Raw genomic sequence first — 25,131 nt, forward strand, 5'->3', positions numbered from 1 at the left:
TCCCTCTACCGTGTGGGGTGTCTGTTCCCCCCCCTCCCACCCTGTTGTTGCGACTTCCAAGAAAAAGCCGGCTCCCACACTGACCGGAAATGCAAACGTTTCTCAGACGCATTAAACCTAAAGTAACGACTCCAGAAACCAAGATGGCGCTGGTGAGGTCAGCAGCCGTCGTACCTGCTCCTACGCTTTGTTTGTATATATTAGGTTTAGCTCTAATTTTGGACTTTGTAATTCCGCCTGCTCTGTGTCATATCACGTATGACAGACAGACTCTTTTTAATATCAGAATACAGCACTCTGGCTGTATTCTGACACCTTTTTCTCCCGACCCGACTTGGCCTCGGGAGATCCAGCGTTTCCAGTGGGCCAGCTCAAACAAAGGACGCGGAGCACCCAGGTCACGGACAAGGCCCCGAGGGAAAAGAGCCGGCGTAAGAGAGAGGCTGAGGCGCAGAGCGCACCAAACGCCACTGCCGAGCATCCTGTTGGCTAATGTCCAGTCACTGGATAACAAGCTGGACGAACTCAGGGCCAGGATACAGTTTCAGAGGGACATAAGGGACTGCAACATCATCTGTCTCACGGAGACATGGCTGACCCCCCTCATACCGGACCACGCCGTACAGCCGTCGGAGTTCTTCAGTGTTCATCGCACGGACAGAACGAGTGAGTCTGGAAAATCAAGAGGAGGAGGTGTGTGCCTAATGATTAATAACAACTGGTGTGACAGTAGGAATGTTGTCCTTCTGAAACAATCATGTTCACCTAACCTGGAGCTCCTAACCCTGAAATGCCGTCCCCACTACCTGCCCCGCGAGTTCACTTCGGTCATCTTCAGTGCCGTCTATATTCCACCTCAGGCGGACACAAACACTGCACTATCCGAGCTACATGAGGCTATTTCCACCTATCAGGCTAACCAGCGTGATGCGGCTCTCATCGTAGCCGGGGACTTTAACAGTGCAAACTTGAAAAAGCTGATACCGGAATTGATTCAACACATCGACTGCCCCACCAGAGGAGAGTGGACCCTAGACCACTGCTATTCTCCATTCAAAGATGGCTACAAAGCAAAGCCTCTTCCGCCTTTTGGGAAGTCTGACCACACCGCTGTCCTTCTCATGCCGAAATACAAACAACGGCTCAGGCAGGAACCCCCTGCTGTGAGAGAAGTGACACGGTGGTCTGATCAAACAGAGGCCGCTCTGCAGGGTGCGTTGGATTCAACCGACTGGGACATGTTTCGCAGCAGCGCGGGCGGAGACATCGAGGAGTTTACGGAAACTGTTGTGGGATTTATTGGGAAAGTTGTTGAAGACACTTCACTTAGGAGGACCATCAGGACTTTTCCCAACCAGAAGCCGTGGGTGGATAAATCTGTCCGCGACGCCCTGAGGTCCCGCACCGTTGCCTACAACTCCGGCCTCGCCTCTGGGAACATGGAGGACTACAAGGTTGCATCATACAACGTCCGCAGAGTGGTGAAAGAGGCTAAACATCGCTACGGCCGCAGACTGGAACAGCAACTACAACAGTCTGACTCCAGGGGACTGTGGCAGGGACTACGCACCATCACGGACTACAAAGCACCACACACACACCCGGTGAGTGCCGACGCTTCTCTGGCTGATGAACTCAACATCTTCTTTGCGCGCTTTGAGTCGGGAAGCCGACAGCCCGCTGCGCTCCCGGCCGGAGGGGCGGAGACACTCACTGTGACGGAGCGCGACGTGAGGAGGGCGTTTAGACGTGTAAACACCAGGAAAGCGGCTGGACCAGACGGTATTAGCGGACGTGTCCTTAAGACCTGCGCTGACCAGCTGGCACCTGTGTTTACAGTGATATTCAACCTCTCACTGAAACTGAAGAAGAAGAAGAAGAAGAAACAGCCTTTATTGTCCCACAGAGGGGAAATTTGGGTGTAACAGCAGCCGCAGTTATTATAAATATAAATAAAGATATAATAATTCACACTATTAAGAAAAGAATATATATAAAATCAACAAACAATATTAACCTTAATACTACTACTAATAATAATAACACTATATACAATGTACATGATGTGCCTGTGTGTTGAACCTTAACAGGCCGGACTATTTACAGTATATTATATATTATCCTACATTGTGTAGGCTATTGTGGTTTTTGTTGGGAGCAGTGATGGTTATAAAGTCTTACAGCTGCTGGGAGGAAGGATCTGCGGTAACGCTCCTTTGTGCATTTAGGATGCAGCAGTCTGTCACTGAAGGAGCTCTCCAGCTCAGCAACAGCTTCCTGCATGGGATGGGAGACCTTGTCCATCAGTGATGTTATTTTGGTCAGAGTGTGTGATTCCCACCTGCTTTAAAAAGTCCATCATAGTCCCTGTCCCAAAGAAACCACACCCCAGCAGCCCCAATGACTTCAGGCCCATAGCACTCACCTCTGTGGTGATGAAGTGTTTTGAAAGACTCATCAAGACATTCATCACCTCCTCACTGCCCACCACCCTCGACCCACTACAGTTTGCATACCGGCCAGACAGATCCACAGATGACGCCATATCCTTCCTCCTCCACAAGACCCTTTCACACATAGACACTGGTAAGGGGAACTATGTGAGAGTGCTGTTTGTAGATTACAGCTCAGCATTCAACACCATAGTTCCCTCCAGGCTGGTCTCTAAGCTGCTGGACCTGGGCCTGGGCCCATCCCTGTGCAGGTGGGTTCACAGCTTCACAGCTTCCTGACCAGCAGACCACAGGTGGTACGAGTGGGTCACCTTACCTCATCCTCCCTCACCCTCAACACCGGATCCCCCCAAGGCTGTGTGCTCAGCCCTCTGCTGTACTCACTGTACACCCATGACTGCGAGGCCACGTCAGAGTCCAACGTCATCATCAAGTTTGCTGACGACACTGCTGTTGTGGGACTAATCTCTCACAATGAGGAGACAGCCTACAGGAGAGAGGTCTCCCGCCTGGAGAACTGGTGCCAGGAGAACCACCTCCTGCTCAACGTCAGCAAAACAAAGGAACTGATTGTGGACTTCAGCAGGAAGCAGCAGAGGGACTACCATCCACTTGTCATCAGTGGTGCTGAGGTGGAAAGAGTGGACACTTTCAAATACCTGGGAGTGACCATCTCACAGGACCTGTCCTGGACTCATCACATAAACATCACTGTGAAGAAGGCCAGACAGCGTCTCTACCTCCTCAGGCGGCTGAGAGACTTCAAGCTCCCACTCAAGATGCTCAGGAACTTTTACACCTGCACCATCGAGAGCATCATGCGTGGGAGCATCACCACCTGGATGGGAAACTGCACCAAGCAGGACTTCATGGCCCTAAAAAGGGTGGTTCGTTCAGCTGAACGGACCATCAGAACCACCCTCCCCAACCTGCAGGACATTTACACCAAGCAGTGCAGGCTGAGGGCCATGAAGATCCTAAAACAGCCCAGCCACCCCGGACACTCTCTCTTCTCCCTGCTCCCATCAGGCCGGCGTTACCGCTGCCTGAGGACTAAGACTGAAAGGTTGAAGAAGAGTTTTTACCCACAAGCCATCCGTCTGCTCAACTCTGAGCCCTAACTGGACCATTATTGCACAATGTAAATATTATAATTTAAAAAGTGTGTATAGTGTATAGTATATAGAGTATAGTGTATAGTGTGAATTACTTTTTTTTTTATTTTTATTCTTCTTATTTATATGTGTGTGTATATATGGTTGCAGGTACAAAATACATTTCACTGTGCATTGTACTGTGTATAACTGTGCATGTGACAAATAAACACTATCTTATCTTATCTTGTTTTGAAAATGTAAGAAGTAGAAAGTACAGATACTTGTGTAAAAATGTAGGGAGTAAAAGTAAAAAGTTGTCAGAAAAATAAATACTCAAGTAAAGTACAGATACCTGAAAAATCTACTTAAGTACAGTAACGAAGTATTTGTACTTTGTTACTGTCCACCACTGGTAGTAACCAAAAGAATGAGGTCGCGAATACAAGCGGCAGGTCCCTCCAGATGAGCTGGTGGAGGTGGCTGGGCAGAGGGAAGTCTGGGCTTCTCTGCTTAGGCTGCTGCCCCCACGTCCCAGCCCCGGATAAGCAGAAGAAACTGTATATATATAAAAGCAAGAGAGCGAGAGAGAGATTGCTGGATCAACTGAAGGTCCAGATGCATCTCTCCAATACTGTTTCAGGTCTTTGCTGGATTCTTTTCCTATTTCTTATGACATGATATTCAGGTACTGTCCATCTATTACAGATAGATTTTTATACCTGACACATCTTTTGTCTTCCACTTGTACAGTTTCCTCAAATATTTAAGGACAGCAAACCAGGACATCCCAAGTTTTCAGCTGCTCCCTTATTCACAAAAGTTTGCCACAGTAGCCAGCTCCCCATGTTTGAGTTGGCAGATTTTTACACCGTGTGCCTTTCCTGATGTAACCCTCAAAGAATCTGTCTCCTCCTGGGATCAAACTGGTGATCTCTTGCTTGCTAGGCAAAAGAGCAAACTACTACACTATGTAATCATTCATCACCATTTTGAATGCTCATGCTTGGACATAACAGTTTATAGACCTGAGTAGAGTGGCCTGGTTTGCCCTCTGCTTTTGTTCAGTTTATTTCTTCTTAGCTGCATTGTGTCATGTGTTTCGTATCGCGTCTATTCTAGCAGCACTGCGACTTGTTTCTTCTTCTTTCAGTATTTACCATGACAAAGGTTTCCAAAATAAACTTGACCGATGCATAAATTAACCAAATATCTGAATCTGAACCTGTGTTAGCCCTGCAACAGGCTGGTGACTAGTACAGGGTGTACCCCACCCCTTGCCCTATGGCAGCTGGGATAGGCTCCAGCCCCTCCCTTGACCCTGAATTGGATAAGCAGAAGAGAATGGATGGATAGATGATGTCTTGTAAAAAAAACAAAACAAAACAAAACAAATAAAATATGGTTCATACTTCTATCCTTGGTCAAGATACTAACCACAGAGTTGCCCCTGATGTATCCACCAGAGTGTGAGTGTGTTTGTGAATGTTAGACAAAGTGCTTTGTGTACTTTTCTTCTTCTTCTTCCTCTTCCTTTAGGGATTTCGACAATAGATCATCTACATCCATCTCACCTCATCCCTGCCATCCTCTCTCACACCAACCTTCTGTTGCTACTTTCCCACCGCCGAGGTGCCGGTGCTTGTGCCAGTGCTGGTTTCCCAATGAACCAGCGAAACCCTTAAGAACGGGCCCGCGTTTCCACCGCATTTCTGTGAACTGCTCCTTTACATATGAGTGTGGGCGGGTCCTCATCTGGACACGGAAGCCGAAGCGCACAAACGTGGGAGAACACGCTCCCCTTTCTTGTGCTGCAAATACGTTTTAGGGTCCAAACTAAACTACTGCAACATCTGTGTGCAGCACAGAGGGAAACACAGACAGCGATTAGACGACAAGTACGCACTTTGTGTCCTTTTATCTGTGATATGAACTGATACAAAGCAGAAAGTTCAGCCTTAGAGCCCAACCTAATTCACAGCCGTGAAAATCGCTTCGCTTTTCTCATTAATACACATGTAATATGGTAGAAAACTTGATGTTGAGATGGCAGAGTCACGCCCTTCTGCTGCTTTCGTCACGCGTTCTTGGTTCGAGACCAGCTAGCTTGCGGGGCCCGAGGTGAACCTGTTTTTCGGCCGAGCACCAAGTGCGTTCGCCAGAGAAAAAACGCTGAATGGGTCAAATACTGGCATTGGCACCCCGTCGGTAGAAAAGCGGCCTCAATGCATACATCATAGCAGGTCTTACAACCATCTTGTAAACCTTCTCTTTCACTCTTGATGCTGTCTTTCTGTCTCAAATCACCCCTGACACTTGTCTCCACCCACTCCACCCTCCACACTGTCGGTTGCTTTGGACGGTTGACGCATCCATCCATCCATCCAGCTCATCCGGAGGGACCCCAAGGCGTTCCCAGGCCAGCCAAGAGATATAATCTCCCCAGCGTGTCCTGTGTCTACCACGGGGCCTCCTCCCAATGGGCCATGCCTGGAACACCTCACCCAAGAGGCAGCCAGGTGGCATCCTTAATCAGATGCCCGAGCGACCTCAACTGGCTCCTTTCGATGTGGAGGAGCAGCGGCTCTACTCTGAGCCCCTCCTGGATGGCCGCACTCCTCACCTTATCTCTAAGGGAGAGGCCAGCCACCCTTTGAAGGAAACTCATTTCTGCCGCTTGTATTCGCGATCTTATTCTTTCGGTCACTACCCAAAGCTCGTGACCATAGGTGAGGGTAGGAACGTAGATCGACCAGTAAATCGAGAGCTTCGTTTTACACTAAGCTTCCTCTTCACCACGACAGACCGGTGCAGCGTCCGCATCACTGCAGAAGCAGCCCCGATCCGTCTGTCGATCTCCCGCTCCCTTCTCCCATCACTCGTGAACAAGACCCCGAGACACTTGAACTCCTCCACGTGGGGCAAGAACTCGTTCCTGAGCCGGAGTGAGCACTCCACCTTTTTCCGGCTGAGGACTATGGCCTCAGACTTAGAGGTGCTGATTCTCATGCCGGCCGCTTCACATTCGGCTGCGAACCGTTCTACTACGAGCTGGAGGCCACCTCCTGATGAAGCCAACAGGAGCGCATCATCTGCAAAGAGCAGAGATGAGACTCTGAGGCCACCAAGGAAGAAGCCTTCCGCCACCTGGCTACGCCTAGAAATTCTGTCCATAAAAATTATGAACAGAATCGGTGACAAAGGGCAGCCCTGACGGAGTCCAACACCCACAGGAAATGAATCCGACTTATTGTCGGCTATATGGACCAAGCTCTCACTGCAGTTGTACAGAGACTGAATGGCCCACAACAATGGGCCAGACACTCCATACTCCCGCAGTACCTCCCAAAGGATACCCCGACGGACACAATCGAATGCCTTCTCCAAGTCCACAAAGCACATGTAGACTGGTTGGGCAAACTCCCACGCATACTCGAATATCCTTGAGAGGATAAAGAGCTGGTCCAGCGTTCCGCGACCAGGACGAAAACCGCATTGTTCCTCCTGGATCCAAGGTTCAACTAATGGACGGACCCTCCTTTCCAGCACCCTGGCATAGACCTTACCGGGGAGGCTGAAGAGTGTGATCCCCCGAAAGTTGGAGCACACCCTCCGGTCTCCCTTCTTAAAGATGGGGACCACCACCCCAGTCTGCCAATCCAATGGCACTGCCCCAGATCTCGATGTTGCAGAGGCGTGTCAACCAAGACAGCCCTTCAACATCCAGAGCCTTCATGAACTCAGGGCGAATCTCATCCACCCCAGGGGCCCTGCCACCAAGGAGTTGTTTAACTGCCTCAGTGACCTCACCCCCAGTGATGTTCAAGTCATCTCCCTCGTCCCCAGACTCTGCTTCCACTACAGAAAGCGTCTCAGTGGGATTCAGGAGGTCCTCGAAGTATTCCTTCCACCGTCCGACTATAGCCTCATCAGCACCCCACCCGCACTATAAACCGTGTGAGTGGAGCAATGCTTTCCCCTCCTGAGTCACCTGACGGTTTGCCAGAATCGCTTCGATGCCATCCAAAAGTCTTTTTCCAAGGCCTCACCAAACTCCTCCCACACCCAAGTTTTTGCTTCGGCCACTGCCCGAGCTGCGTTCCGCTTGGTCTGCCAATACCTGTCAGCTGCTTCCAGAGTCCCACAGGCTAACCAAGCCCGATAGGACTCTTTCTTCAGCTTGATGGCTCCCTTCACCTCCGGTGACCACCATCTGGTTCGGGGGTTACCACTACAACAGGCACCAACCACTTTGCAGCCACAGCTCTGAGCAGCAGCCTCAACAATGGAGGTGCGGAACATGGTCCATTCGGACTCAATGTCCTCAGCCTCCCTCGGAACGCTGTCAAAGTTCTGCCGGAGGTGGGAGTTGAAGATCTCCCGGACTGGGGCTTCTGCCAGGCATTCCCAGCACACCCTCACAATACGTTTAGGTGCGCCAGGTCTGTCCAGCATCTTCCCCCGCCACCTGATCCAACTCACCACCAGGTGGTGATCAGTTGACAGCTTAGCTCCTTTCTTTACCAGAACACACGGCTGCAGATCTGATGATACGATTACAAAATCGATCATCGACCTGCAACCTAGGGTGTCCTGGTGCCATGTGCACTTATGGTGTTCGTTATGGACAAACTGTGGTTTGCACAGAAGTCCAATAACAAAACACCATTCGGGTTCAGATCGGGTAGGCCGTTCCTCCCAATCATGCCCCTCCAGGTCTCACTGTCATTGCCCACGTGAGCATTGAAGTCTCCCAGCAAGACTATGGAGTCACCAGATGGAGCACTCTCCAGCACCCCGCCCAGTGACTCCAAAAAGGGTGGGTACTCTGAACTGCCATTCGGCGCATAAGCGCAAACAACAGTCAGGACCCATTCCCCGGCCCGAAGGCACACGAAAACAATCCTCTCATCCACCGGTGTAAACTCCGACATACAGGCAGCAAGCCAGGGGGATACAAGAATACCCACGCCAGCTCGCCGCCTCTCACCGAGGGCAACTCCAGACTGGAACAGAGTCCAGCCCTTCTCCAGAAGACTGGTTCCAGAGCCCAGGCCATGCATTGAGGTGAGCCCAACTACATCTAGCTGGTATCTGGGGTGGCTATAGCTCAGTAGGTAGAGCAGGTCACCTAATGATCGGAAGGTCAGCGGTTCAATTCCTGGCTGGCTTGGGCAAGATACTTAACCCCAAGTTGCTCTCCGACCGTCCTGTCGGAGTATAAATGTGTGTGAATGTTAGTTAATTAAAAGCACTTAGCTTAGTAAAACATGGAAGTGCTTGTATGAACGGGAGTGCATGGGTAAATGTAAAACCTGTTGTATAAGCGCTTTGAGTGCTCATACTGAGTAGAAAAGCGCTATATAAGAAATAGTCCATTTACCATTTACCATATCTCTCAACCTCATGCACTAGCTCAGCCTCCTTCCCAAACAGAGAGGTGACATTCCATGTCCCAATATCCAGTCTCGATAGCCGGGGATCGGTCCGCCAGGGCCTCCACCCTTGGCCACTGACCGACACACACTGCACCCGACCTCTACGACGCCTCCTGCGGGTGGTGGGCCTACAGGAGGGCGGGCCCATATAACCTCTTCGGGCTGTGCCCGGCCGAGCACCACAGGCTAAGGCCCGGCCACCAGACGCTCTCCCTCGAGCTCCCTCCCCAGGCCTGGCTCCAGGGTGGGGCCCCGGTAACCCTATCCCGGGCAGGGTAAACTGTTCCCTTGCTGTTACAATCATGGGGGTCTTCTGAACTGCTCTTTGTCTGGACCCTCACCCAGAACCAGTTTGCCATGGGGACAAGCCCCCGGGCAACATAGCTCCTGGGATCACTGGGACACACAAACCCCTCCACCACGATAAGGTGGTGATTCACGGAGGAGTGGACAGTTGACCTCAGGTATTTAAACTCATCTACCTTAACTCCCTCTCTTCTACTTTCAGCTTCAGCTTCACTGTTACACCTGTCTCCTTCTCATTCACACAAATGTATTCTGTCTCACTTCTACAGAGTTTCCAGGCTCTCTTCCACCTGCTCCCTACTCTCACTACAGATCCCAATGTTGTCTGCCAACATCATAGTCCATGGAGACTCCTGCCTGACCTCACCCGTCAATCACTCTATCAGCATTACAAACAAGAAGGGGCTCAGAGCTGATCTCAGATGTAATCTTGCCCCCACCTTGAACCCATCTGTCACTTCTCCTGCACACCTCACCACTGTATTGCTGTCCTCATATATTTCCTGCACCAGCCTCAAATACTTTGCTGTCACTCCTGACTTTGACCTTTCCTGACTGGGACATTCTGGTGTGGAGTTTGCAATGTTCTCCCTCTGACTAAATAGATATCCTTTGAGTATTCCAGCTTTCTTCTACAGTCCACAAACTTTTATGATATGTAAATTTGTCTTTCTAAATTGCTCATGGATGTGAGATAAGATGAAGTGCATAGAATGTATGTGCTGATTAAAATGTAAAGTCTAAAGCAGTTTGAAAGGTCAGTAAGACTAGAAGAAACACTATATAAATGCAAGTACATTACAGTACACACTAAAATACACTGGAACCTTTGCATCTCTGCAGGTGAATCAGTAGTTTAACTGTGACAAGCTGCACCAGACCAGGACCAGGATTTAAATAGTGTGAAACATGCAGAATAAAGGGATAAGAGTTTCTGTTTGAGGTTGTCTATCTGCTGTCAGTGGTATCTGACACAGGTGATACCTAGAATTGTTAAACACGATCATCCATAAAAATTCACTGCAGTAAAAGGAAATCAGAAACGAGCTCATTACCAGGAACCGCCTCTGTGAGAAACTATAACTGCAATTCCACGAGCCAGGGCCGTGTTCACACAGCTTCCTGCTACTAAGAACTGCTCCTAGTGATGAAATTCTAGAAGATTCTAAGAATTAGAAGGAGAATTTTTCCTCAAGATTTAGCACTAAATCCTGGTAAGGGTAAAAGTTATTCACAAAGCATCTCAGCACTTAAAAGAGCCCCTTAGATGAAAAACTGTTAGGACTGAGGACAAGGATTTCTAACAACTTTAAGATTTTCTTAAGGAGAGGAGAAAATGGCAGAAAGACATAATGTAGTCTTTCAGGAGCACACCAGAATGAGGCTCTGCCATGTTTCCCCTCTAAACAAGGAAATAAAATATTTTTAGCTTGCATAATCCAGTTATTTAATAACCTTTAAACTTTAGAGGAGCCAATCATCATTACAGCAGGACATACAAGACCAGTAAAAACACACTGAAAAGAACACCAACTCATGCACTGATTAACAAGCTAGAAAACATTCCACCTTAAAACTGTCCAGTAGCTGCAGGTAGTCTTTGCATCACACACCAGTGTTTTTTCCTTCTATAGTGGCTGATAAGTGGAGACAGATATGAAGCTGGACGGACAGTCTAACCTTTGATCGTACGGTTATAGTTGACTAACATATGAACTTGCCACCATAATACAAGAGACTGGGTTACAGTAGTAACAAGCCACAACTGAAATGAGAGCGTGTGGATGCACACACATGACACTGGTGCCCCTTTAGCAAAGAACAAAGATCTAAATCATTACTTTCTGGAAGACAGGATATTTTGATGTCAAACATGTTTCGTATGTTTTCTTCTGTGCAATAAACATCAAGAAAAATAACAAGAAAAAGAGAAAAGAGCACTTGTAAAAGAACAATACATACAGAAACTAGGCTGTGGCCACTGCAAAGCTGCTGGAAGACACAGGCCTCTGTCACGTAGTTTACATAAGCTTTCTGCAGAAGTGACCCTATCAGATTCCTTTTCCATGCAGCCATATACCAGAGTGGACCAATTTGACTTCAAATGAGATTTATGTTTTTATGGGACTTGTACTCAGATGGCTTGTGAATTAAAACAGCTACAGGTTGCTGCCTCTACAGACCTGCAGATGTTGGCTGTTAATGGCACAAAGGACAGACTGAGGATTGCAGTCAGTTAGAGAATGTGCCTTTCAATCAGCCAACTGGTTAGCTAAACTCATGTTCTGCCAACAATACTGTGTATTAATCAGTGCAGACATCAGTGGGTTCTCAATACCTCTCTGTGTTGTGTGGCATGGTGGGGTCAATGGACACCACAGCTCCAGATGAATCCAGCAGAGACAGATTAGTGTTCCTATATGAAAACAAAAATACATGTTAAAGTTTGACTCTCACTGTGAGACAGCTCTAAATAATCTGACATCCAGCTACAAGAATTACCACCTTCTGGTCACATGCCTCTGCATGCCTGTCCAATATAATGCAGACACTATGAAGGAACTTAACATTTGGTCCCAACAGTGTCTAAACAAATATGGTCACCACTTCTGTTCCTTACTTAAACTGTTCAAGACTGAAAACAGAGATAAAATCCACAACTTCATCATTCTATCGTGTTAGACATTTGTGTGAAGTTTCGTCTGCCGGGTTTGATTCTTTTGAGATATGACCAAAACGTCTCACTGTGACAGGCAGAACTGACCCAAAAGCAGAACACCGTGGACTGACGTTAACTAAAAGGACTTTCTCAAAGAGTCAAAAACAAACGTACAAACAATCCTTTCAGGAGCAAGAAAAGGCACATAATCCAAGACATGGAACCTTCAAGACGCAACGTGGAAAAAGCAGACACACCACCATGATGGAAACAACGACGCGACAGACAAAGAACACAGGGAGACTGAGGCAACAAACACGCACACAGGTAAAATAGGGAACACCTGGGAGGGAAACACAGGAAGACACACCACACAAGGTGACACAAGGGCAGGGGATAAACAATGAACACACAACACCCGCTCAACCAGAGACTCACAAAAATACACAACCAAAGAAAAAAAAATCATGAATCAAAACTAGGAGCCAAAATAAGGAAACAACATAATACATTTAACAGAATATGAAAGGACAAAAAACACAACGCACTGGGCAAACAGCCCAGGTTCATGACACAAAAACTTGTTTGGTGATGTCACTTTACCTCCTCTGCCATCACTTTATCCATATAGTCAGATACATTTTATTTATTACACTCACCCATATAATGCATACCGTGTATGCTGTGTACCTTACCGGCTACAAATGTATATAATATTTTGATATCTGTATATAGTGTTTTGATGTGTGTGTATATGTGTGTATATGTACATGTGTCACTTGGTGTTGGCTCTCACTGCGGTATTGTATCACTTCCTGTTCCTGTTTCGGAGCACAGTGTTTTGCTGACTGTTAGCTGTTATATCTGTATAACTCGATTTATCTGGATAATAACATATTTTAGTGTAATCTTCACCTACTTTAAATAGCATACTCTTTGCTGAATCACCTGTATTCACATTACTCACTTTATTTGTTTTTAGAAATTCGCTAGCTTAGCTCAGCTAGTAGCTTAGCCCTTAGCCGACTCACTACCAGCATGGCTTCTTCTCCTGTCTCTCCTGCACTTTCCTGCTCTGGGTGTCACATGTTTAGTTACTCCTCGGCCTCCTTTAGCAGTAACGGTACTTGTAATAAATGTAGTCTGTTTGTAGCTCTGGAGGCCAGGCTTTCTGAACTGGAGACTCGGCTCCGCACCCTGGAAATCCTACATCTAGCCAGGCCCCTGTAGCGGGTGCGGACCATGGTAGCTTAGCCGCCGTTAGCTCCCCCCCAGCAGATCCCGAGCAGCAGGGAAAACAGGCCAGCTGGGTGACGGTGAGGAGGAAGCGTAGTCCTAAGCAGAAGCCCCGGGTACACCACCAACCTGTTCACGTCTCTAACCGTTTTTCTCCACTCGGCGACACACCCGCCGAGGAACAAACTCTGGTTATTGGTGACTCTGTTTTGAGAAACGTGAAGCTAGAGACACCGGCGACCATAGTCAAATGTCTTCCAGGGGCCAGAGCAGGCGACATTCATGGAAATTTGAAACTGCTGGCTAAGGCTAATCGTAGATTTGGTAAGATCGTTATTCACGTCGGCAGTAATGACACCCGGTTACGCCAATCGGAGGTCACTAAAATTAATATTGAGTCGGTGTGTAACTTTGCAAAAACGATGTCGGACTCTGTAGTTTTCTCTGGGCCCCTCCCCAATCAGACCAGGAGCCACATGTTTAGCCGCATGTTCTCCTTGAATCGCTGGCTGTCTGAGTGGTGTCCAAAAAATGACGTGGGCTTCATAGATAACTGGCAAAGTTTCTGGGGAAAACCTGGTCTTGTTAGGAGAGACGGCATCCATCCCACTTTGGATGGAGCAGCTCTCATTTCTAGAAATCTGGCCAAATTTATTAACCCTCCTAAAAACTGACTACCCAGGGTTGAGACCAGGAAGCAGAGTTGCAGTCTTACACGCCTCTCTGCAGCTTCTCTCCTCCTGCCATCCCCCCAAAACCCCATCCCCATAGAGTCGGTGCCTGCTCCCAGACCACCAAAAACCAAAGCTAAAATCAGCAAAAAGCTATTTAAGCATAAAAATTCAAAAACAATAAATAATACAGCTTCATCAACTGCACCAAAGAATAAAACAATCAAATGTGGATTATTAAACATTAGGTCTCTCTCTTCCAAGTCCCTATTAGTAAATGATTTAATAATTGATCAAAGTATTGATTTATTCTGCCTTACAGAAACCTGGTTACAGTAGGATGAATATGTTAGTTTAAATGAATCAACACCCCCGAGTCACAGTAACTGTCAGAATGCTCGAAGCACAGGTCGAGGAGGAGGATTAGCTGCAATCTTCAATTCCAGCTTATTAATTAATCAAAGACCCAGACAAAGTTTTCATTCTTTTGAAAGCCTGACTCTTAGTCTTGTCCATCCTAATTGGGAAAATCAAAAACCTGTTTTATTTGTTATTATCTATCGTCCACCTGGTCCCTACTCAGAGTTTCTGTCTGATTTCTCAGACTTTTTATCTGATTTAGTGCTCAGTTCAGATAAAATAATTATAGTGGGTGATTTCAACATCCATGTAGATGCTGAGAATGACAGCCTCAACACTGCATTTAATCTATTGTTAGATTCAATTGGCTTCTCTCAAAATGTAAAGGAGCCCACCCACCACTTTAATCATACTCTGGATCTTGTCCTAACATATGGCATAGAAACTGAAGACTTAACAGTATTCCCTGAAAGCCCCCTCCTGTCTGATCATTTCTTAGTAACATTTACATTTACTTTAATGGATTACACAGCAGTGGGGAATAAGTTTAATTACAGTAGAAGTCTTTCTGAAAGTGCTGTAACTAAGTTTAAGGATCTAATTCCTTCATTGTTGTGCTCTTCAGTGCCATGTGCCAACACAGTGCAGAGCAGCTACCTAAACTCTGCTCCCAGTGAGGTCGATTATCTCGTCAATAGTTTTACATCCTCACTGCGTATAACTTTGGATACTGTGGCTCCTCTGAAAAGGAAAGCTTCAAATCAGAAGTGCCTGACTCCGTGGTATAATTCACAAACGCACAGCTTAAAGCAGATAACCCGAAAGCTGGAGAGGGAATGGCGTCTCACTAAATTAGAAGATGCTCATTTAGCCTGGAAAAAGAGTTTGTTGCTCTATAAAAAAGCCCTCCGTAAAGCTAGGACATCTTACTATTCATCATTAATTGAAGAAAATAAGAACAACCCCAGGTTTCTTTTCAGCACTGTAGCCAGGCTGACAAAGAGTCAGAGCTCTGTAGAGCCGAGTATTCCTTTCACTTTAACTAGTAGTGACTTCATGGATTTCTTTACAAATAAAATTTTAGACATTCGAGAAAAAATTATTCATAACCATCTCAAAGATTATTCTTCATGTTCGGCTGCTTTCAGCACTGCTGGTATTTGTTTAGACTCTTTTGCTCCAGTTGATCTTTCAGAGTTAACTTCAATAGTTACTTCCTCCAAACCAGCAACATGTTTATTAGATCCCATTCCTACTAGACTGTTCAAAGAAGTCTTTCCAATTATTGATGCTTCAATCTTAAAAATGATCAATCAGTCTTTATTAGTTGGCTATGTACCACAGACCTTCAAGGTGGCTGTAATTAAACCTCTGCTTAAAAAGCCATCACTTGACCCAGCTGTCTTAGCTAATTATAGGCCAATCTCCAACCTTCCTTTTCTCTCAAAGACTCTTGAAAGAGTAGTTGTAAAACAGCTAACTGATCATCTGCAGAGGAACGGTTTATTTGAAGAGTTTCAGTCAGGTTTCAGAATTCATCACAGTACAGAAACAGCATTAGTGAAGGTTACAAATGATCTTCTTAGAGCCTCTGACAGTGGACTCATCTCTGTTCTTGTCCTGTTGGACCTCAGTGCAGCTTTTGATACTGTTGACCATAACATTCTATTACAGAGATTAGAGCTTGCTATAGGTATTAAAGGTACTGCACTGCAGTGGTTTGAATCATATTTATCTCATAGACTCCAATTTGTTCATGTAAATGGGGAGTCTTCTTCAGACAGTAAGGTTAATTATGGAGTTCCACAGGGTTCTGTGCTAGGACCAATTTTATTTACATTATACATGCTTCCCTTAGGCAGTATTATTAGAAAGCACTGCATCAATTTTCATTGTTATGCAGATGATACTCAGCTTTACCTATCAATGAAGCCAGATGACACACATCAATTAGTTAAACTGCAGGAATGTCTTAAAGATATTAAGGCCTGGATGACCTCTAATTTCCTGCTTCTAAATTCAGATAAAACTGAAATTCTTGTTCTCGGCCCCACAAATCTTAGAAACATGGTGTCTAACCAGATACTTACTCTGGATGGCATTACTTTGGCCTCCAGTAACACTGTGAGAAATCTTGGAGTCATTTTTGACCAGGATATGTCCTTCAATGCACATATTAAACAAATATGTAGGACCGCTTTTTTGCATTTGCGCAATATTTCTAAAATTAGAAACATCCTTTCTCAGAGTGATGCTGAAAAGCTCATTCATGCATTTATTACTTCTAGGCTGGATTATTGTAATTCATTATTATCAGGCTGTCCTAAAAGCTCCCTGAAAAGCCTTCAGCTGATCCAAAATGCTGCAGCTAGAGTACTGACAGGGACTAGAAAGAGAGAGCAGATTTCTCCCATATTGGCTTCTCTTCATTGGCTCCCTGTTAAATCTAGAATAGAATTTAAAATTCTTCTCCTCACATACAAGGTCTTGAATAATCAGGCACCATCTTATCTCAAAGACCTCATAGTACCATATCACCCCAACAGAGCACTTCGCTCTCAGACTGCTGGCTTACTTGTGGTTCCTCGGATACTTAAGAGTAGAATGGGAGGCAGAGCCTTCAGCTTTCAGGCCCCTCTTCTGTGGAACCAGCTTCCAGCTTGGATTCAGGAGACAGACACCCTCTCTATTTTTAAGATTAGGCTTAAAACTTTCCTTTATGATAAAGCTTATAGTTAGGGCTGGATCAGGTGACCCTGAACCATCCCTTAGTTATGCTGCTATAGGCGTAGTCTGCTGGGGGGTTCACATAATGCACTGTTTCTCGTTCACCTTATTTACTTTGTTTATACTCCACTCTGCATTTAATCATTAATTGATATTAATCTCTGGCTCTCTTCCACAGCATGTCTTTCTCTCCCCTCAGCCCAACCGGTCGCGGCAGATGACCCCCCCTCCCTGAGCCTGGTTCTGCTGGAGGTTTCTTCCTGTTAAAAGGGAGTTTTTCCTTTCCACTGTCGCCAAGTGCTGCTCATAGGGGGTCGTTTTGACTGTTGGGTTTTCTCTGTATTATTGTAGGGTCTTTACCCACAATACAAAGCGCCTTGAGGCGACAGTTTGTTGTGATTTGGCGCTATATAAATAAAATTGAATTGAATTGAATTGAATATTGACTATATATTTTCTGTATATAGTGCTTATGTATATGTGTATAGTGTTTTTCTATTTTATTTTATTCTATTCTATTTTTAGTTTTCTGTACTGAGCTGCTGTAATGCGCAAATTTCCCCGTCGTGGGATCATTAAAGTTTTATCTTATCTTATCTTATCTTACAGCGACCACCAAAAATTAAAACTGTTCAACCTTAGACATGCTCTAAAGCAGGGATCCTCACATCCAGGCCTCAAGGGCCGGTGTCCTGCAGGTTTTAGATGTGTCCCTGATCCAACACACCTGAATCAAATGGCTGAATTACCTCCTCAGTATGCAGTCAAGTTCTCCAGAGTCCTGCTGATGACTTCTATATTTGACTCAGGTGTGATGAAGCAGAGACACATCTAAAACCTGCAGGACACCGGCTCTCGAGGCCTGGATGTGACGATCCCTGCTCTAAAGGGTAAAGTTTTTAATATATTAAACAGTTTTTATTTTCACTGGATGATGCAGTGTCACCTCACACCAGGGTTATAATAGTTTTGGATTTTACATTATAGTTTAGTTTTAGTTAGTTTTTACTTTTTTTTCTCTAATTCAGTTAGTTTTAATTAGTTTTCAGAGCGGTTTTTCTCGTTTTTATTAGTTTTTATTTTTGGTTTCATGCTTAGTTTTAGTTAGTTTCAGTTAGTTTCAGTATTAGTTTTAGTATTTTCATACCTAATCAGGTGCAAGACTCAAGGCGCAAAAGTGACTATTGTGTAATGAAAACTTCACAAAAGATACCGTTTAAAGAAATATATTCAACACCCAACAGTTCACAAGACATGCTAAATTTGTGTAATATTAAGGACACACATGAACATCAACAGGGAGAAACAAAGAAAAACATGAACTCCCAAACTCAATAAATTCTACAATAAACTCCTCAATAAACTTCAGCATCAGTGCAGTAGATTAACAGCACCTACATGTGGTGTTTGACAAAAACAAACTCTTTGAAGGAGTCAAAGCTCAAATCCAGCTGCATCCTGATGTTCTCTCCACCTGAAGCTGCTTCTGTTTTGGAGCTAGCTTGGTTAGATGCTGCTAATTAAACTTGCAGGGTCTTTGTACACAACCTACGGAAGTGTCCGACCTCATGTCCACATTTATGCTTGTGTAGCTGGTGTGTGTGTTAATTACCTTGTGGTCGTGTGCAGGTGTTTTATATGCAGCGCAGGCTGGGACTTCTTTTTTGGTCCTCGCTCTTTGTGCTCAGTTTTTTGGCTGCAAACATATTTGTCCCTGTTTTTTTTCACTTTCTTCATTCCTTCACGTCCATCCTGATAGTTTCAGCAGTCTCCTACCAGGAATTTGCTGACAGTTGTGAGTCCTTATATTGATGCTTTGATTATTATTCCTGATTGTTATTCTCTCACTGATAAAGTAGCCGGAAACGCACAAGGACGCAACAGTTTGAGGTGGACTTTGATGTTGCTGGTTTTTCCTGACTGAGAAATGTTCCGCACATTTTTCATCTCCACAACAAGACTTTCGATTCTATCTGTGCTCTTGTACTCAAAGAACCTCCATACGGGACTCTGCCGCTTTCTCGGCAGACCGCAGCCATTACAGCGTGGTGAGCGCACGCACATGCGCACTCACACAGTTGTCCTGTGGCGCTCCCAGCTTAAACTCGGAGAGCAGAAAAAATGATTTCATATCAATCCACAAGGCTTAAAAAAGAAAAAAAACAAACCAGTAAATGAAAGTCAGTTTATCGATAATTTCAGTTAGTTTTAGTTAGTTTTGTAAACTCACAATTCAGTTTTAATTAGTTATCGTTTTTTCCTTTTAATTATAGTTTTTATTTATTTCAGTTAACGACAATGTTTTTTCAATTTCAGTTTTCGTTATTTCGTTCGTTTTCGTTAACTATAATAACCCTGCCTCACACCAACACACACCAAGGACCAAGAAGATTCTGGGTTCAAATTCATGGACAAACTGGAAACCATGATCTACTTGGACATGCTTATGTAAGCGTGTCCAAGTAGATCTGTGGAAAGACTTCCCAGAAGAGCTGAAGCTGTTACAGCTGCAGAGGGTGGGCCCACATCATATTAGACCCTCTGGATTAAAAATGGATGTTACTCAGGTTCATGTGTGTGAAGGCAGACGAGTGAATACTGTTGGCAGTGTCGGGTATATTTTTAATAAAAGAAAACCTATATATATTACACACACGTGTGTGTGTGTGTAATATTCTCAGTCCCTCGGTTTTCCTCCTCAGACACAGGTGATCCAATCAAACGTAACAGTAGATAGTAATAGATTTAACAGGCCATAATTAAATCCCCCTACCACTTCATGCTATTTGGCCAGCTTTAGTACTAAACTTCAATATTTAATATGAAATAAGTTTAAATTACAATAGCACAAAATAATGACAATCTAAAGAAATAGGCTAAATAAATATTCCACTATAGTAGATTCCTACACACAGTTCCAAATGTTTGGACACACTTACCTGTTCATATGAATGGGTAAGTTTATCTAAACCATTGACTGCTACTGTACACTCTCCTCCAAAAGTACTGGAACAGTGAGGCCAGTCCCATTATTTTTGCTGTAGACCAGTGATTCTCAAATCCAGGCCCCATGGCCCAGTGTCCTGCAGGTTTTAGATGTGTCCCTGATCCAACACACCTGAATCAAATGGCTGAATTACCTCCTCAGTATGCAGTCAAGTTCTCCAGAGTCCTGCTAATGATTCAGGTGTGTTGGCTCAGAGACACATCTAAAACCTGCAGGACGCTGGGCCACGAGGCCTGGATTTGAGAATCACTGCTGTAGACTGAAAACATTTGGATTTGATAAGAAAAGATGAATATGAGGCCAAAGATCAACATGTCAGGTTTTATTTCCAGGTATTTACATCTGGATCTGATACATAGTACAGAAGATGGCACCTTTGGGCTGAAGACACCCATTTTTCTTGTGAGTATAAGTATTGGAACATGTGACTGACAGGTGTATTTTGTTGCCCAGGTCTGTCCTATTTAAACAATAAATATTGCTGAATGTCTGCACTCACTGTCAGATTTGGGTTCTGCCTGTGCAGACTGTGTATTTACCGTATTTTTCGGACTATACGTCGCTCCGGAGTATAGGTCGCACCAGCCAAAAAATGCATAATAAAGAAGAAAAAAACATATATAGGTCGCACCGGACTATAAGTCGCACTTTTTTTTGGGGGGGGGGGGGGGTTGATAGAATCCGAGACTCAGAGCACAAATTCCATCTTGAACGGCAATTTAAAATAATAATGGATTAAAGAACAGGACGAACACGGTTACACCTACGTTATGCTAACGTAGCACATTCAGCTACATGACGCACAACGAACACGTGTTCGGTATTGTAACGTTGTAAACACACTTCCAAAGTTGGTGATATTCACAACAAAGGTCGTCTTTATTAACAGAAAAACGGCTGCTGTAGGCCACAGCCACGCCAACCACAACTACAACAGCGGAACAGCAACACACACACAGGCAAGCTCTCGGTCTTTTTCTCTCTCTCCATGCTGCCTTCACGAACCTCCTGAACAGTCCGAAATCCCACAACATCAACACGCTCTCTAACTAAGAGAATCGCTACAGTATGTTAACGTAACATTAAGTTATTCAGATAACCATAGCATAAAGAACATACTAACAAGTTAACCAAACCATCAATCCATTGAATTCTTCATCCTCGGTGTCACTTCTAAACAATTCCGTACACTCCGTAGACGAAGCGCCGCTTCCTCTTCTGTGTCGCGTTAGTCAGACTCGTCGTCAGCTGCAGTTCCAATTATTCCAGCCTTTCTGAATCCCAACAGGATGGTTTGTCACTGAAGCCCATGTTTTCTTGATCCATCCAATGACTTCCAGGAAAGTTGGGTGGCGCATTCTCCCAGTTGCCGTTAAGCTGTGCTCTCCATCCACTGCGCCCACAGGTTACGCAAGACTGCCTTAAAGCTGCAGTTCACGGAGATGTCAAGTGGCTGGAGTATTTTGGTTCATGTGTTATAAATGTCACATATACGTCGCTCCGGAGTATAGGTCGCACCCCCAGCCAAACTATGAAAAAAAGTGCGACTTATACTCCGGAAAATACGGTATAGTTAGAGGACGAACCATCATGAAACCAGAGAGCTGTCTGTGGGTGAGAAACAAGCAGCTGTGAAGCTGAGAGAAGATGGAAAATCAGTCAGAGCCATCAACAAACATGAGCCAGTATAACCGTTTGGAACATCCTGAAGAAGAAAGTCATCACAGGTGTACTAAGTAACAGATGTGGAACAGGTAGACCGAACAGGTAAACAGCAGCTGATGACAGAAAAGGGCTGTAAGGAAAGACCCTAAAACAGCCCTAATCAGCAACAACCTCCACAGGGCAGAAGTGAAGGAGTCACAGTCTGCTGTTCATTGAATACTTCATGAACAAACGTACAGAGACTTCACCCTAAGATCCAAACGACCAGTTAACAAGAAGAAGAGGAGGGCCGGGCTGGGATTTACCAACAAGTAGAGACATAGAGACAGACATGTTGATCTTTGGTCTCTTATAGATTTATGATGTCAAACCTAAATGGTTTCAGATCAGGAGGTAGAGCAGGTCACCTACTGATTGGAAGGTCGGCGGTTCGATTCCTGGCTACTCCAGGCTGCATGCCAGTGTATCCTTGGGCAAGATACACTGGCATGTATCTGTTTGTCACGTTGCTCTCTGATGCAAGCGTTGGAGTGTGAATGTTAGACAATAAAAGAACTTAGTTAATCATGGAAGTGCTTGTATGAATGGGGTAAATGTAAACATGCTGTATAAGTGCTTTGAGTGCTCAGACAGAGTAGGGTAGTAGCTATATAAGAACTAGTCCATTTACCAAGTGTCTCAGAAAACAGCCTGCTGTGACTCGACAGACTTTTTTCTGCTTTCCTCCGGAGCATCATCTCACATCACACCTGAAAATCTTTTTACAGAGAAGGAAGTGACCCTGTTCATTTACTGGGACCAACAGTCATTTTTGTCCTTAAATGAACGTATTGAACAAATATGTAGGACCGCTTTTTTCCATTTGCGCAATATTTCTAAAATTAGAAACATCCTTTCTCAGAGTGATGCTGAAAAGCTCATTCATGCATTTATTACTTCTAGGCTGGACTATTGTAATTCATTATTATCAGGCTGTCCTAAAAGCTCCCTGAAAAGCCTTCAGCTGATCCAAAATGCTGCAGCTAGAGTACTGACAGGGACTAGAAAGAGAGAGCACTTCACTCTATTGGGGTGATACGGTCTACTGGGGTGCACCTGCCCTCTTGTTCCTGTTAAAAGGGAGGTTTTCCTTCCGACTGTCACCAAGTGCTGCTCATAGGGGGTCATTTTGACTGCTGGGTTTTCTCTGTATTATTGTAGGGTCTTTACATACAATATAAAGTACCCTGAGGTGACAGTTTGTTGTGATTTGGAGCTATATAAATAAAACTGAATTGAATTGAATTGAACATTGACTTTCAAGTTTGAGAGTTAATTAATTTGTGAAAATGACCAGGCTATGCTACATGTTCTACAACATGGAAATTGGTTTAGTTTGTCAGCAGATCAAAGTGAAATTAATGTGATTGATTGAACAGGTATTCTTGGTGTGTGCTCTGTGTTCTGGTAGCTGCAATTCCAGCAGACTAAAAGAGACTGAGCAGCAGATCAGAATCAAGTATAACAACATTCATTTTCTCTATCACTACATGAAAATATACACATGCCTGTGGCAATGCACAGCCTGCCTTCATCCACTGGATAAACCCACTGAATGAAGGCAGGCCTGTGGCTGCACATTTAAAACGTATTCCCCCAGCAGAGGATCTATATACTGTGCTGCAAACATGCTGTAAATAAAAGAATCAGTAAAAACACAGCCCTTCAGTCAATTTGAAACTGAAACTCAGAGCATCCCAACCAGTGTTACCATGGTGATTTAGCCAGATCAAACAGAGGTCTCTGACTTCAATCTCACTGCACAGTCCACTCCTCAGGACTGATGACATGAACTCTAAAATATCTGCAGGTGTACCACAGGCCTCAGATAGGATTCTACTTAGATAGGATTCTACTTAGATAGGATTCTACTTAGATAGGATTCTATTTAGATTGGATTCTATTTAGATAGGATTCTATTTAGATAGGATTCTACTTAGATTGGATTCTATTTAGATTGGATTCTATTTAGATAGAATCCTATCTAAATAGAATCCTACTTAGATAGGATTCTACTTAGATTGGATTCTATTTAGATAGGATTCTATTTAGATAGGATTCTACTTAGCAACAGCATAATAAAATATCCAGGAGGATATTGGAGTGCTGTGCTAATCAAACATGATGCCTTCATATGGTCTTACAGCAGCAGTCCACTGACGGAGGATAATTATCACTCTGCTGTTTGCAGGGCTGACTGAGCATTGAGCTGATGAGAGATGAATATGTGTGTGTGTGTGTGTGTGTGTGTGTGTGTGTCTCACCTTGGAACACCCAGCGCTGTACAAAAAAGCTCCTTAATATCACATGGGCTGCAGAATCTGCTGAACACCACCTGTAGGAGAGCAGCACACACAGGTTCCTATTTACAGTCCATGACACGACAAAATGAAAACAGTGTATAGAAACACACTTTTATCATTGATGCATATCAGATGAGAAGAAACTGATGTTAGTCAAAGCAGTTCAGGCTTATTTAAGTGCTTCTGATAACCAGCTTTAACACAAGCATCATTCAGCAGCCACCTTAGAGCACAGGATGAGTTTCATGTTCCAACACTGCAGGAACAAATCTGCCACTAAGAGGAAGCCTCAAAGCCTTCCCTACAAACCTGTGCACACAAGCTGTAACTACACACAGGGCAAAGTCTGGACATTCTGACACACTGCTGCAGGTCAGAATGAGTGCTGAAGTTCATCAGCTGAGGAAGGCAAAAACATATCAAACATGAAACATTTGATTTATGCTGAGACCCCCCCCACACACACACACTTTGTTTTCTATTACATATGCAAATGCTTTAAAAATATTGTCCTGATATAGAAATAGTCTCAACGACTGTACGCTCATAAACACATTAAACTGAGGTTTGATTTTTTTTTTTACTTACAGTTGTTTGTAGGAGTCTTTCTTCTGAGCTAATGCATCACTGCAGCATCATACAGCAGCAGGATCCATCAGTGTGTCCAAACCAAGAGAACAGGCAAAACCATAAAGACCTTTACATGCTGTAGTGGAATTCTATGGATGTGCTTTCAGAGCACATGGATAACAAAGAAGCTGAGTGGAGCGCTGCACACTCCTCATCCTCAATATGTGCCATCTTCTTACATGGCAGAAGAGGCGGGACCAACCAACGGGCATGTGCTATGTTATTGTATATTAGACTGTAGTCACTGTTAGGGCTGCAGCTATCAATTATTTTAGAAATTATTCCATTGATTACTCAAGTAATCAGACAAGCAGTCCTTTTGTCTTTGAAATGAGCAATAATAAATATTCAAAAGAAAAAACAGGTCTTAAACCCTTCCATTGTATATTAGAACCATATTCTTTAATGCAAAAATACACAATCACAAGCACAGTGTGTGTGTGTGTGTGCGTGTGTGTGTGCATGTGTGCGTGTGTGTGTGTGTGTGCGTGTGCATGTGTGTGTGTGTGTGCTGTGGATGAATCTGTGGTTGTGAGTCTGTAA

General features: G+C 44.6%; 1 protein-coding gene across 4 annotated transcripts in view; it reads right to left on the reverse strand.

Annotated features, from left to right (window-relative positions):
* pde9aa (phosphodiesterase 9aa) overlaps window positions 1–25,131 on the reverse strand; it is an 87,128-nt gene that overhangs the window by 43,084 nt on the left and 18,913 nt on the right. The window contains exons 2-3 of one of the 4 annotated variants that reach the window (XM_030724415.1): window positions 23,920–23,990; window positions 11,630–11,707 (exon numbers count right to left, since the gene is read on the reverse strand). In XM_030724415.1, coding sequence (XP_030580275.1) covers window positions 11,630–11,707; window positions 23,920–23,990 — 149 coding nt within the window. Of the gene's footprint in view, window positions 1–11,629; window positions 11,708–12,609; window positions 12,633–12,917; window positions 12,951–13,315; window positions 13,346–23,919; window positions 23,991–25,131 lie in introns of those variants that run through there. The other 3 variants (XM_030724418.1, XM_030724417.1, XM_030724416.1) reach the window with 3 other exon arrangements.

This window comes from Archocentrus centrarchus, unplaced genomic scaffold, assembly GCF_007364275.1.
Source record: "Archocentrus centrarchus isolate MPI-CPG fArcCen1 unplaced genomic scaffold, fArcCen1 scaffold_36_ctg1, whole genome shotgun sequence".
In the NCBI taxonomy this organism is placed as follows: Eukaryota; Metazoa; Chordata; class Actinopteri; order Cichliformes; family Cichlidae; genus Archocentrus; species Archocentrus centrarchus.